This window comes from Hyperoodon ampullatus (assembly GCF_949752795.1).
Source record: "Hyperoodon ampullatus genome assembly, chromosome: 15".
Taxonomy (NCBI): domain Eukaryota; kingdom Metazoa; phylum Chordata; class Mammalia; order Artiodactyla; family Ziphiidae; genus Hyperoodon; species Hyperoodon ampullatus.
Genome location: NC_136928.1, coordinates 19281509 through 19296976, shown reverse-complemented (window position 1 = coordinate 19296976; position 15468 = coordinate 19281509). Strand labels below are relative to the sequence as shown.

The following is a 15468-nucleotide window of genomic DNA, read 5'->3' as shown; positions in this document are numbered from 1 at the left end:
TTTTCCCTTTTTTTCTTGGTGAGTCTGGCTAATGGTTTATAAATTTTGTTTATCTTCTCAAAGAACCAGCTTTTGGTTTTATTGATCTTTGCTATCGTTTCCTTCATTTCTTTTTCATTTATTTCTGATCTGATCTTTATGATTTCTTTCCTTCTGCTAACTTTGGGGGTTTTTTGTTCTTCTTTCCCTAATTGCTTTAGGTGTAATGTTAGGTTGTTTATTTGAGATGTTTCTTGCTTCTTAAGGTGGGATTGTATTGCTATAAACTTCCTTCTTAGAACTGCTTTTGCTGCATCCCATAGGTTTTGGGTCGTCGTGTTTTCATTGTCATTTGTTTCTAGGTATTTTTTTATTTCCTCTTTGATTTCTTCAGTGATCCCTTGGTTATTAAGTAGTGTATTGTTTAGCCTTCATGTGTTTGTATTTTTTACAGTTTTTTCCCTGTAATGTATATCTAGTCTCATAGTGTTGTGGTCAGAGAAGATACTTGATATGATTTCAGTTTTCTTAAATTTACCAAGACCTGATTTGTGACCCAAGTAATGATCTATCCTGGAGAACGTTCCATGAGCACTTGAGAAGAAAGTGTGTTCTGTTGGTTTTGGATGGAATGTCCTATAAATATCAATTAAGTCCATCTTGTTTAATATGTCATTTAAACTTTGTGTTTCCTTATTTATTCTCATTTTGGATGATCTGTCCATTGATGAAAGTGGGGTGTTAACGTCCCCTACTCTATTGTGTTACTGTCAATTTCCCCTTTTATGGCTGTTAGCATTTGCCTTATGTATTGAGGTGCTCCTATGTTGGGTGCATAAATATTTGCAATTGTTATATCTTGTTCTTGGATTGATCCCTTGATCATTATGCAGTGTCCTTCTTTGTCTCTTGTAATAGTCTTTGTTTTAAAGTCTATTTTGTCTGATATGAGAATTGCTGCTCCAGCTTTCTTTTGATTTCGATTTGCATGGAATATCTTTTTCCATCCCCTTACTTTCAGTTTGTATGTGTCCCTAGATCTGAAGTGGGTCTCTTGTAGACAGCACATATACGGGTCTTGTTTTTGTATCCATTCAGCCAGTCTGTGTCTTTTGGTTGGAGCATTTAATCCATTTATATTTAAGGTAATTAGCAATATGTATGTTCCTATTACCATTTTCTTAACTGTTTTGTGCTTGTTTTTGTAGGTCTTTTCCTTTTCTTGTGTTTCCTGCCTAGAGAAATTCCTTTAGAATTTGTTGTAAAGCTGGTTTGGTTGTGCTGAATTCTCTTAACTTTTGCTTGTCTGTAAAGGTTTTAATTTCCCCATTGAATCTGAATGAGGTCCTTGCCAGGTAGAGTCATCTTGGTTGTAGATTCTTCCCTTTCATCACTTTAAGTATATCGTACCACTCCCTTCTGGTTTGCAGAGTTTCTGCTGAAAGATCAGCTGTTAACCTTATGGGGATTCCCTTGTATGTTATTTGTTGCTTTTCCCTTGCTGCTTTTAATATTTTTTCTTTGTATTTAATTTTTGATAGTTTGATTAATATGTGTCTTGGGATGTTTCTCCCTGGATTTATCCTGTATTGGACTCTCTGCGCTTCCTGGACTTGATTGACTATTTCTTTTCCCATGTTAGGGAAGTTTTTAACTATAATCTCTTCAAGTATTTTCTCAGACCCTCTCTTTGTCTCTTCTTCTTCTGGGGCCCCTATAATTTGAATATTGGTGCATTTAATATTGTTCCAGAGTTCTCTGAGACTGTCCTCAATTCTTTTCATTCTTTTTTCTTTATTCTGCTTTGTGGTAGTTATTTCCACTATTTTATCTTCCAGGTCACTTATCCATTCTTCTCCCTCAGTTATTCTGCTATTGATTCCTTTTAGATAATTTTAAATTTCATTTATTGTGTCGTTCATCATTGTTTGTTTGGTCTTTAATTCTTCTAGGTCCTTGTTAAATGTTTCTTGTATTTTCTCCATTCTATTTCCAGGGTTTTGGATCATCTTTACTATCATTATTCTGAATTCTTTGTCAGGTATACTGCCTATTTCCTCTTCATTTGTTTGGTCTGGTGGGTTTTTACCTTGCGCCTTCATCTGCTGTGTATTTCTCTGTCTTCTCATTTTGTTTAACTGACTGTGTTTGGGGTCTCCTTTCGCAGGCTGCAGGTTGATAGTTCCCGTTGCTTTTGGTGTCTGCCCCCAGTGGGTGAGGTTGGTTCAGTGGCTTGTGTCGGCTTCCTAGTGGAGGGGACTGGTGCCTGTGTTCTAATGGATGGGGCTGTATCTTGTCTTTCTGGTGGGCAGGGCTGCGTCCGGTGGTGTGTTTTGGGGTGTTTCTGAACTTAGTATGATATTAGGCAGCCTCTCTGCTAATGGGTGGGGTTGTGTTCCTGTCTTGCTAGTTGTTTGGCATAGGGTGTCCAGCACTGGAGCTTGCTGGTCGTTGAGTGGAGCTGGGTCTTAGCGTTGAGATGGAGATCTCTGGGAGAGCTTTTGTTGTTTGATATTACGTGGAGCTGGGAGGTCTCTTGTGGATCAGTGTCCTGAACTTGGCTCTCCCACCTCAGAGGCTCAGGCCTGACACCTGCCCGGAGCACAAAGACCCTGTCAGCCACATGTCTAGTTCACAGAACTGGGTGGTGAAATGGAGTGGACAGTCACACTGGAAGGAGAAGGCATCCCCCGGGAGGAGGATGGTGCTGCAGGTTCCCCCGTTGTGACACACGTGCCCCTGGCTCGTGGCCTGCACCGTGTGGAGGGCGAGCTGAAATTTCCCTCTTTTAAATGGCTGAGCAGTATTCCCTTGTATACATACACCACATCTTTGTCCACTCATCTGTTGATGGACACTTAGGTTGTTTCTGTATCTTGGAAATTGTAAATAACACTGCTGTGAACATTGGGATGCACATATCTTTTCGAATTAGTGTTTCTGTTTTTTTTTTTTTCCAGATATATACCCAGGAGTGGAATTGCTAGGTCATATGGTCATTCTGTTTTTAGTTTTTTGAGGAATCTCCATACTGTTTTCCATATTGGCTGCACCAATTTACATTCCCACTAACAGTGTAGGAGGGTAGGTATGAGGGTTCCCTTTTCTCCACATCCTTACCAACATTTATTATTTGTATTCTTTTTGATGATGGCCATTCTGACATGTGCGAGGTGATATCTCATTGTGGTTTTGATTTGCATTTTCCCAATGATTAGCAATCATTTTTAAGCCTATGGTTTGGTGGTATTAAGTACATTCGTGTTGTTATGTAATCATCACCACCATCCATCTTTAGAGCTCTTACCTTTCAAAACTGAAACTCTGTCTGCATTAACACTAACTCCCTACTGCTTCCCCAGCCCCTGGCACCCACCCTGCTCCTGTCTGTCTCTTTGAATCTCCCTCCTCTAGTGAAATCCTACAGTATTTTTTTTGTGACTGGCTTACTTTTTTTTTTTTTTTTGCGGTACGCCGGCCTCTCACTTTTGTGGCCTCTCCTGTTGCGGAGCACAGGCTCCGGACGCACAGGCTCAGCGGCCATGGCTCACGGGCCCAGCTGCTCCACGGCATGTGGGATCTTCCCAGACCGGGGCACGAACCCGTGTCTCCTGCATCGGCAGGCGGACTCTCAACCACTGCGCCACCAGGGAAGCCTGTGACTGGCTTACTTTGCTTAACCTGATGTCCTCAAGGTTCTCCCACGCTGTAGATTGTCAGAATCTCCCTCCTTTTTAAGACTGAATAATCTTCCAATGTATGTTTATACTGCATTTTGCTTACCTGTGTATCCATCAGTGGACACTGTGTTCCTTCTACCTTTGGCTGTTGTGAATAATGGTGCTGTGAACATGGGTGTGCAAATATCTCTTTGAGACTCTGCTTTCAGTTCTTTTGGTCACATGCCCAGAAGTAGAATTGCTGGATCATATGGTATTTCTAGTTTCAGGTTTTAGGAACCACTAGTCATTAAAACTTGTTGTTTTTTTTTTTAATCATTCATCTATTTTAGCATTCCTATTATTCCTTAAACATGTCTACTGCCTTCTCTGAACATTTAGGGGAATGTGTGTCTTTCTAATTAACGGTCTCTGAATGTCAGTGTCTGAGAGTTTTCATGCGTTCAGAAAGAATTCAAAGACCCTTCCTGCTGTGTGTGTATATTTTAAATCGATCATGTATACAAGTGGAGTTTGGGGTAAAACTCCACTGAATTTCGCTTGGTTTTGTGTCCTCTCTGTAACCTGAGCGTTCCTTTGTAGGGTGGGGCTGTTGCCCAGCACTCCTGTGAGCGGGGACCCCGGGGCCAGCGCCGCCTTTGGTCTTACGACTCCCAGTGCCCAGCTCCTCCCTGACCTCTGGCCCCAGGCTTCCCATCACCGTCTCTGGCTTCATCTCGGGGCCGGGAATGATCTCGGGTGCCCTCGGCCTGCAGTGGCTTGAAGCAGGCTTTCGGTTCCCAGCCAGAGATTGAAGTCAGGCCACGGCAGTGAGAGCGCTGAATCCTGGCCTCAGACCACCAGGGACCAGTGGCCAGTGACAAGGCCCTGGTCCTTCAGCTTTGCAGAAATGAATTCCCACAAAGAGATGGAAACTAGTGAAACAAGTAAAGTGTTTATTAGGAGGAAAAAGGGTACATGTGGCTAGACACACGGGTGGGCTCAGAGAGAGAGAGTCTTGCCCCCGTGGTAGTTTGAATCACTTTTATAGGGCGTTTCTTCCAGGTTTCCTTTGGCCAGTCATCTTGCTTTGCTTGATTCTGAGCCCATATTTTGTTTATCTCAGGGTCCTCCCATCTGTGTGTGCGCATCTCTTAGCCAAGGTGGATTCTAGCAAAGAGGCCTATGGGTAGGTTGACGTCACTCCCTTTTTGACTTCCAAGGAGCCTTTCTGCGCATGTGTAGTCGGGAAGGTCTCCTTGACTGTGAGAATGAGGAATGTGTGGTCTCTTTAACTCTTATCTGGGCAGGGCTCAGCTCTTCTCTTGATCCTGCTATTTTGGAGTATCTGTCCACGGGGGACAACTCCAGTTGCTCAGCCTGGGGCCCAGCTATTTCCTGCCTCAAGAAGACAACCCAGTACAAGGGAGCCGCTCTTGCCCATATTTCTTCAACTTCTCTATATAGTTTGGTACCTCAGTGCTTTTAGTCCAGCTTACAAAGATGAAGGTGAAGAATATGAAGATGAAGAAGATGAAGATGAAGAAAGATAAAGATGAAGAAACCCATCTCCATTGTATAGGTTGTTAAGAGGGCTCATGGAAACTACCAGTTAGAGCTTTGACTTCTTTCCCCATGTTTGCACGTAGATGTGTAGGTGAGGGAATTGTAACCAAGTGGTTTTTGGAAGGGGAGGCCAGCTCATAGCTGTTGTGTTCTGGTCAGTCCCCTGGGCTTTGGGATCTCAGCTGATTCTTCACAAATTTCCTGATGTTCTAGCACGGCTGTACTTCCAGACATGGCATTTTTAATTTGGGATAGAAATGAGGAAAGGAGAGGAAAGTGGAAGGTCTGTAGCACTTAAGACCCTTTGGGAAAAATCATCCATTTTGGAAGAAAACTCAGCAGTGTTGGGAATCTTCCAGAAACAGGTGAATTCTACAAGGCTGTCCGCCCCACCCCCCAAGCCCTGGAAACTTGTAGAAAGGGGAGGAGAGAAAGGGCAAAAAGGACCCCAGTGATGGCCAGTGGTGAAGCTGCCTGGCCCATGGGTGCCTGGGGCCCCGAGACAGATGGCAGAGTCCTGGTCCATGGCATGTTTTACTGGTCACGGCACTTTGAGTGACTTCCTCCACAAGTGAAAGGCGTGCCATTCCTGCTAGTTCCTGGCGGGTTCTCGCTTGAAGCTTTTTGTCCTGGAGACATTGGCCTGTGGACGTAAACAGGTAATGACTCAGTCAACTTGACATCCTGCCAAGACAGCCCAGGTTGAACGGTGAGGAAAACAGTCTCTTCATGCTAAGGGCACAATCACAGGGTCTGGAATGCTCCTCCGGCCCCCTTTTGTTGATGTATTTTTACTTCCCTTCCCAGATAACTGCTTTTTTTTTTTTAATAAATAAATAAATTTATTTATTTATTTATTTACTTATGTGTTTATTTATTTATTTACTTACTTATGTATGTATGTATGTATTTATGGCTGCGTTGGGTCTTCGTTGCTGTGCGCAGGCTTTCTCTAGTTGTGGTGAGCCGGGGCTACTCTTTGTTGTGGTGCTTGGATTTCTCATTGTGATGGCTTTTCTTGTTGTAGAGCACGGGCTCTAGGTGCGCGGGCTCAGTAGTTGTGCCTTGCGGGCTCTAGAGTGCAGGCTCAGTAGTTGTGGCGCATGGGCTTAGTTGCTCCGTGGCATGTGGGTTCTTCCCAGACCAGGGCTCGAACCTGTGTCCCCTGCATCGGCAGGCGGACTCTCAACCACTGCGCCACCAGGGAAGCCCAGATAACTGCTTTTAAAAGGTGTCTTGGGGTCTGATTACGGATTAGTTATGCCTGCAGCTTGGTCGCTCCCCTGGGACTTAGGGGCACAGAGCAGACTGAGCTCAGACCTCCCGGGAGAGCAGGGATGATGGGCCAGGGTCCGTCAGACACCGTCCAGCAGACACGTTAGGGCTGGCGGGACTCCCCAGAGGATGCCCTGGACCGGGGACCCTCCAGGTGCAGCTACAGGATCCAGGGGGGCAGGGGGACTGAGGCTGGGGAGGGGGTTTCCTGGAGGGAGATTGGAGGGGATGAGGGAACCGATTGATTGGCCCTGATACCTCAACCAGGAAATATCGATTCTGAAGGTGTGAAGCATGGGTTGAGAAAAGGGTAGCCCACGATTTTAGGGGGGTGAGAAGGGAGAGGTGATGGGCTTCCCTGAGTCTAAATTAAATATCTTCATTGAACTTTATTTCTACTGGCTGAGAATGCTACACGAAGACTCAGTTAACGCAGTAATCATCATTGAAATTCATTTCGACGGGCTGAGAATGCTACAGGGAGACTCCAGGCAGTGTGGTAAATGGACTCCATTTCCCACGCTGTCAGTATCTAAAGGTGAACCGTGGTGGCCTTGGGGGCTGATGTCCTCAGTGGAAACCCCTCCTCCCCGTCTCCTGGCTGACCCTTCACTCTCCGGACTGGCTTTTCAGACCCTCTGGGGCCTTTCCCACCCAGATTCACCCCTTTTCCTGCTCTTCTCCTTGTGCTCCCTCTAGGAAGGCCCAGGCTTGCAGGTGTGATGTAGTCAACTTTGCATCCTGATTCTGGCTCAGAGTCCTCTCCGGGGGCTTCTGCAGCCCCAGAGCGCCCAGCCCGCGTTCCGGGGGGAAGTCTGCACCCTGCTCCCTGCAGGGCCCTTGCTGCTTCGGGCTTGGCGGGGGGCGCTGGCTGTCGCTGGGGCAGGACGGAGAGCAGAGGATGGCGGCAGGAGACTCTTCTCAGCTGGAAGAGCCTCACAGATGTCCAGGCCTGTTGAGTCCTGGTCTGTCAGGGCCCCAGGAGTGGATTTTCAAGAGAAAATGGGGGGACTGTGCAGCCAGCTGAATCCTTCACACGGCTGTCTGAGGGCCAGGCTGGCCTCCCGTCCCCTGAGGTCCTGGGCTACCGTGTGCTCTGTGCAAGATGCCGCGTGGCAACGGCCGCCGTCATTTCATTGGTGCTCGTGGGGCATCACAGGGGAAAGATGTTTTGAATAAACACACATTTGAGAAAGGCAGTGTTTTCTGTGCAGACTTGGGTGGGAAGGAGAAGCACGTGTCTGGCCTCTCTGCCTTGTTCCTACCTTGCTGGTCCTTGGTAGTTCCCAGAGTTTGAAATGCACAGGCAGGCACATAACTGAGAGCCTCTGCAGTCTCTGTGTTTCTTCATGAGGCAGCCTGGCTGCAGAGCCCTGAGTGTTCCAGAAAGGCAGGAGGTGGCTCCAGGGATGGGACATCCTTTCACGCCTCCCCAGCCCGTCTCTTAGCCTGAGTTTGGGGAAGCATGGGGCCTTGAAGCAGCTGTAGGTCTGCAGACTCACATAAGTTTGTCTTTGTGGGATAAATGATGTGAGGGAGTGAGAGGTGGTGTGAGGCCTAACACAGTTCTTCCCCCAGAAAAGGTTATGAGGGGAGAGAGAGAGCCACACCTGTTTCTGATCCATCTTTACCTAATCCATTCTAAGTTATGCAGAGAAACAAAAGAACTACCTACTGCTTAATTTCTCGGGTCTGTGGTCTTAGGACTGGAACTTGAAATTTAAAAAAGAAAATCTATTTATTTATTTATTTGGTTGCATCGGGTCTTAGTTGCGGCAGGCCGGCTTCTTAGTTGCGGCACGTGGGCTCCTTAGTTGTGGCATGCGAACTCTTAGTTGCGGCACACGTGTGGGATCAAGTTCCCGGACCAGGGATCGAACCCAGCCACCTGCATTGGGAGTGTGGAGTCTTAACCGCTGCGCCACCAGGGAAGTGCCCTGAATTTTTAAAATGTGTGCATATAGCCTAGAATTTTCTGCATAGTTGTCATGTCCGATTGCACATATTAGTTTCGTCTTTGACAGCAAACTTGGTGTCCACTGCTCTGTATTCTGGTCTACCCACGTGGTTCCCGCTTCCTAAAACGGCATGTATCCAGGTAGGATGACTTGTGGCCCCTTCCCCTGCTGTTCTGTGGCCTGTGCCCACCGCCCCCAGCGGTGAGCACCATGGGCGGGGAGTGTCTCTGAGGCTGCTGGCTGGGCTCACTCCATGCTCACAGGGTGCTTCCACCAGGGCCACAAGCCTGGGATTGGCTGCCACTCTGTGAGGTCATGACCCGTGTCTGGCGGTCTGTATGGAGGAAGAGTGGAGATACTTACTGAGCGTTGGAAGGTCCGAAAGGCCAGTTGTGACCAGTGGGCTTTGTTTCTATGCTGTTCAGAAAGAGGACGTGATATATTTAGCGTCAAAACGACCACCCACTGGGAAAGGGTCCTCAGGGCTGGCAGGGGTGCGGGGTTGGGGCTTGTGCTGGGCTTCCCCAGGGGCTTGTGGGTCCCCCATCTCTCAAGGTGTTGTGTCGTCATCTCAGCTACGTTAGAACATTAAATATCACATATAACTCATGTTTCAAGGTGGGATTGGAGGAGAGCTTTCTAGTAGGGAGGAAGGAAGATAATTTAGGAAAGTCCGTCCCCCTGCCCCCTCGCTGCTTTCCTTTTGGTAACTTGAGGTCACTGGGCTCTGGCTACTGAGTGTGGGAGAGACAGACCTCTACAGGGAAGGGAGAACAGCCCCGAAAGGAGAACAGACACCGCGCATAGCTGTGCCGAGGCCACAGAGAAGGGGGCTGAACCGAGCTGACGGCTGCCGCAGCGGGTGCACTGAACAGGAACGATTGTTTTTAATCCGCCTCAGATAAATGAACACCTTAGTCTTAGTCTGAAGGGTTGGGCACAATGTAAATATACATGTAAGTCCCCCAACCCTCCCTGTAGCTCCACACAAGCTGCTGTGATCCGTGTTCCTTGCCCTGTTCTCACCTCGGCTCCAGCCATCTCCCCAGCAGGCGGGGATGTGCTTCCAGAAGGAAAAGCCAGCAGCTGGATTTGGCAGTGGCTGCAGCCACGTGTGTCAGACATGTACGGGTGGGAGCACTGACCTCACTTCCCCCGGAGCCGCATACTGTGAGGACAAGGATGTAAGTTTTCCAGTCAAACGTGCTGGACGTAGGTCTGCTCTCGGGTCGGGGCTCACCTGGAGGGGCCTTGCCTTCCATTCTCCCAGAGCACAAACTTCTAGGGCATCCACGGCGCTCTCCTGTGTTCTCCCAGCTCGTCTCTGCAAGATGCTCAGGCCACCCTCTCCTGCCCTTTTTTCTTAATGGTATTGAACACATTTTTATTTGCTTATTTGTTGTATCTCTTTTTTTGGGTGTCAATATCTGTTCACATCTTCTGTCCATTTAAAAAAAAACTGAATTGTTTGCCCACTTTCTATTGCATCTTAAAAGATCTTGATATATTCTAGATACAAGTCCTTTTTCCAGATATGTCTTTTGACAATAGTTGTTATGGCCTGTGGCTTGTCTTTTCATTATCTTAACATCACTTTTCAAAAGCAGAAATTTAATTTTTGATGCAATTCAATTTTGAATTTTTTTGTGTTTCAGGTTCTACTGGGAAGTATTTGTGTAAACCAATTCACAAAGATTATCTTCCAGTTTTTCATATAGAAGTTTTTTTTAAGCTAAAAGATAGGGGTTTTTAAGCTATTTATAGATTGAGTCAGAAGTTCTGAAGTTTTTTCTTTTTCTTCCTGCTTCATTGAGCTCTAAGTTGCAAATAAAAATGCATATATTTAAGTTAGAAACACGAAGATTTGATACTTGCATACACTGTGAAATAATTATCACAGTCAAGTTCTTTAACTCATCCATCACCTCTCAGGCCCCTTTGGAAATAGCCATCCACGTTGTAGCAGGTATTTAAGGAGCTGCAGCTTTGGAGCACAGTGACTGGACCCACCTTGATCTGTGGAATTTGTATCATTTCTCTCTATGCCCAGAGGGCTTTCTGGACATTGCGCGTATCTTCTCTTTGTGAGGCTTGGAGAGTAAATTCCGTGGACTGCCGCATCTCTGTATGATGTCTCCTGGGAAGACACTTGTGTGAGGGTCTGAAATGAGGTCTGGGTTGGAAATGAGAGCTAGGGCGGAATAGGCATCTGTGTGGGAAGGAGGTGAGATCCCATCTCAGGGGCTCCACGACCAGATTGTGTCTAAAAAATCACTTGGGCTGCCGTGCAGAGTCCAGGGTGTGGAGTTTAATATCTTGCATTTACGCAACGTTTGAAGATTTGTTCTTTTCCTAGAAGAAAATACCTTAATTTTTTTTTTTAAAGCTAATACGTGGTCAGGTGGAAAATTTAAGCAGAATCAGAGTGGAAAGCAGAAATCCCGCTGTGCGGAGATAACCACTGTTAACGTTTTAGGGAAAGTCTTTCTATGTGTCACTTTCTGCAAATTTTCTAGAATTTACGTAAATGGGATCATACCGTAGATGCTATTTCTAACCTGCTTTTTCTCTTTTACAATACTGTGGACATCATTTTATATTCACAGGGATCCCCTGAAGCAGAAAGTTTAGGTGTTATTTCCATTTTACAGGTGTCAGGATGAGACACCAAGTCTCATCCAGGGGTGCACAGTTAATAAGGAAGCTACAAGGTCGTATTTTGACTCTGAGCAAAGTCTAATTCTATCAGATAAACTTAGAACGCTTATTTCATGTGACAAAGACAAGTTTTTACTTCTGTTCTTTGGAATTTTTCCTCCTAAAATTCTGGGTTATGACATAAATTCATTGGTATTTTTAAATGTTGTGATTTGGCTGCCTTGTTCCTTGATTGGGTTTGAGAGCCAAGATTCAGGGTATGGGGGGGTGCCCTGGGGAGGACCTTTCTGCATCCCCTTCTATGTCAGGTTGTGCCGAGGGGTTAAGAGTGTTTTCCTCCACAATCCAGTGTGTTCAGTCACTGTTCCTGCCTCTCTCTCTCCCCTCCCTCCTTCGCCAGGGACCTGGAAGCCAGGGCACAGAACGAGTTCTTCCGGGCCTTCTTCAGGCTGCCGAGGCGGGAGAAACTGCATGCTGTCCTGGACTGTTCCCTCTGGACCCCTTTCAGCCGCTGTCACACGGCCGGGCGGATGTTCACCTCCGACAGTTACATCTGCTTTGCCAGCAAGGAAGCTGGCTGCTGCAAAGTCATCCTCCCACTCCGAGAGGTAGACCTGCCTTCCTCCTGTCGGGGAGCCGTGGTTGCTGTGAGAGGGGGCGTTGGAGGGGATGGATGCTCACACTGCAAGGCTCTGCCACCGAGGATGGGCGGGTCTGGAGAGATGCATGGCCTGAATTGACCAGGGGCCTTTGCTTGTTCTGTTGTTGCCTGGCAACCTGAAATTTGCATAGACCTGAATGGTGAGAACAGGGCGCCCTGGCCTCCGCATTATTGATAAAGCTGTTATTATAAAGTACCTGCTTAGCAATGAAAGCTTTTCCAACAGCCCTTAGGGATGAATCCTTCCCTTTCACCCACAAAAGGGAAAAGAGAAAAAGGGGACTTACAAAAAGCATCATCTTTTGAAAATAAATGTCAAATTGCTTGGTTTTTATACCCTCCTGGAACTTTAGGTAAACATTTAGAAAAATGCTTCCTTTCAACTGTAAAATTCTACAATTCTCTTCTTGGAAATGGAGTCTGCTTCCACATCTGACGAGCTCAGTACTGTGGTTTCAGGGCATGTTGGCTGTGACAGGACCCACGGCTCTGTCACACGTCAAGACTTCCAGATTCTTGCTATTATAACATATGAAATAAGTACTATTCAGAAAAACTCAATTTTTTCATTCATGTGATTGACCTCCATTTTTCTGCAGCAGGTGTCTTCATTTTACAAATATTCCTACTTATGAGTGGAGTAAGAAATCCTGGATTGCCCTATGTAGTTGTTTTTTTTTTTTTTGCGGTACGCGGGCCTCTCTCACTGTTGTGGCCTCTCCCGTTGCGGAGCACAGGCTCCGGACGCACAGGCTCAGTGGCCATGGCTCACGGGCCCAGCTGCTCCGCGGCATGTGGGATCTTCCCGGACCGGGGCACGAACCTGTGTCCCCTGCATCGGCAGGCGGACTCTCAACCACTGTGCCACCAGGGAAGCCCTGCAGTTTTTTTTTTTGTTTTTTTTTTTTTTAACTGTGGTAGCGTATACGTAACATTTACCATTTTAACCATTTTTAACTTTACAGTTCACTGGTATTGGGTACATTCACACTGTTGTGCAGCCATCACGAGAAGTTTTTCATCTTTCCAAACTGAAACACTATCCCCATTGAACAGTAGCTTCCTGCTCCCCTCCCCCAGCCCTGGGGACCCACCACTCTGCTTCTGTCTCTGTGAATCTGACTCCTTTAGGTTGCTCATATCAGTGAAATCCTATAGTATTTGACCTTTTGTGACTGGCTTATGTCACTTAGCATAACGTCCTCAAGGTGAATCCAGACTGTAGTACCTGCCAGAATATCCATCCCTTTTAAGGCTGAATAATATTCCATTGGATGCAGAGCCCGTGTTTTGGTTATCCATTCACGCGTTCATCCAGCCAGGGGCCCTTGAGTTACTCCTACTTTGTGCCGTGGTGCACGTGCCGCATTCCGTACTTTCTAACTTCGTACCAGTTCCTTATTGCAGTTACTGGGTTTTGCCTTCTCTCTCGGGATGTTTTCCGAATATGCGATTAAACGCCTGCCCGTCTTCTCTCTCGCTGTGCCTTTGTGCGCGTGACCGTTTGTAACAGGTCGTGAGCATTGAGAAGATGGAGGACACGAGCCTGCTGCCAAACCCCATCATTGTCAGCGTCAGGAGCAAGATGGCCTTCCAGTTCATCGAGCTCACGGGTCGCGACAGCCTGGTGGAGAGTCTCCTGGCGAGGCTGAAGCAGGTGCACGCCGACCAGCCCGTGCGCTATGACACCACACAGGATGAGGACCTGGTATGATCCTTGGGAACCGTGGGATCCTGTACATTGAAAATCCCTTTTTTTCAGCACCTCGAGGGCAGGGGTCTCCAAAGGGGTGTGCACGTAACAGTGATCCACTTGGGTGCCAGGAAAATGTAAGCAATGATTGGGTCTGTGTAGCAGACAGTGTGGTATCATCTCTGATGGCACCGGTGTCCTGAGTGGGTGTGGCAGGGTTGGAGGGTGGATGGGGACTCACCCACAGGTTGGAGGATACCCACAGGATGTCCCCCCCGACAGGTTACAGGGATAGATGGGGGGTACACCCATGTGTCAGAGGCATTGACAGGCCATCCCCTCAGAGGTTGGAGGGTTTGGTGGGGAATCAACCCACAGGTGAGTGGACACCCTCTTTACTGGTTAGAGAGGTCAGTGCCCCCACCCCATCCCCCCGAGGTTGGAGGGGATGATGTTATTTGGGGGTGGATGTAAGTTTTGCCGAGAGAGAGGTTGCATCGTCGTTAAGGTGGGACAGCTGCAAACGTAGACCCGGCTGTGCTGGGACCCCGTCCCTAGTTCCTTCACACCCATCCCGCTCCTTTCGGGGCCTCTGTTCATCCAGGTAGTGACGGGAGGAAAGGAGGGAGAGTCTCTCGGTACCTGAGAGCAGTTTTCTCGAGGTGGCCGTCCTCAGTTCTGGAAGCTGAGGGCGCGATGGTGCTTTCCCAGCCCCCCTGGGGCTGTGCTCTGTGTGCCCCGAGCAGCCTCGCCGGGAAAGCGCCGTGTGGACCATATTCCTTACCGAGGATCACATCTCTTGGGTCTAGCGTTAGTCTGTTTTTCCCGGAAGTCCTAAACAGAGAGGCGTGTTTAAGTTTGTTAATACGCTCATGCATCCAAAGGCAAAACAAAGACTGTCTTATAACGAAGGCAGTGACTTCTCTCTCATTTTTTTTTTTTATTTCTCCCCATGCAGACTTGGTCTATGTTTCATTCAACAAGCATGTGTGGTGACCACAGGTTTGGGCGTATTGAGATGGTGTCTTCTGAAAATAGCGAGGAAAGGGAGAAAGAGATGAGCCCGCAGCTGCACCCCGAGGCCCTGGTCGCCGGTTTCCGGAGGTCGGGCAGCCAGAGCCCCGACTCGAGACTGGTGGGTGATGAGGCTCCGCCCTCGCCACCGCCGGGCACAGGCAGAGGTGTCAGGGGTGTGGCTTCCCGCGGGCCCTGGAGGGTGGGCCTGGCGTGGCACAGGTCACCAGGCAACCTGGGGACACGTGATGCGCCCTCTTTGCCTCCCTCTTTTCCTCATTGGCAAAAAGGGGAAGTGGTCAGTGGTGCTAGTGGCCTGAGCGCGTCCCGGTGGGTGAAGGATGTCCGAGGGCCATGGCTCTCCCCACCTGCCCCTCAGGTGGCGTCCGTGCATGCCATCCCTTGTGGGGTTTCCAGGTGCAGAACAAGTCTATCTCCTTTTATCCAGCGGTGTCTGTGTGGCTCTTTGGTACACTGTTTCTTTTTTGTACCCTGGCTGTCTTCTAGTTTTACTGAACTAAAAATACTTTTGTCACATTTATATAGTTTTCTCCTCTGTAGGGAGAGTCTGAGGGCAATGCCTGTATGGTAAATAGACTAGAAATCATGCTCTGAGATGGTGCCCTGGCACGAGGGGTGCTGTGTTGGGACCATGAGTTCCAGGGTGGCCGTGAACATGATTGCTGCCCCTTGGCCGCTTAATGGCTCGTATATCATAGATCGTTAGCTTTATTCATTCAGAACTGAGCCTTCTGATGTACTTTACAGAGATGCTCAATGAATGCTCGGTGAAACACATGAGAATATTGACTGTATGTAACGTCAGTATTCTGTAAACGTCTCCCATTACTAGAGAATACAGATAATTAAAAGCGTATATAAACATCTTGTTTAAAAGGCACTAGAAATTCCTGCCAGCTAGGGATTCTAAAGGATTTTAAAAATCCATAATTTTAAAGGATTTTCAGTCACCTAGAGACATCGTGTCTTTTTCATCTCTGCTAG

At 47.5% G+C, this 15468-nt stretch overlaps 1 protein-coding gene across 2 annotated transcripts in view; it reads left to right on the top strand.

Moving 5' to 3' along the window:
• TBC1D8 (TBC1 domain family member 8) overlaps positions 1 to 15468 on the top strand; it is a gene marked incomplete at both ends in the record, with an annotated part of 130340 nt that overhangs the window by 86178 nt on the left and 28694 nt on the right. For both annotated transcript variants that reach the window (XM_079720754.1, XM_079720755.1), the window contains 3 exons: positions 11496 to 11703; positions 13270 to 13464; positions 14408 to 14584. In XM_079720754.1, the coding sequence (XP_079576880.1) occupies positions 11496 to 11703; positions 13270 to 13464; positions 14408 to 14584 (580 nt within the window). The remainder of the gene's footprint in view (positions 1 to 11495; positions 11704 to 13269; positions 13465 to 14407; positions 14585 to 15468) is intronic.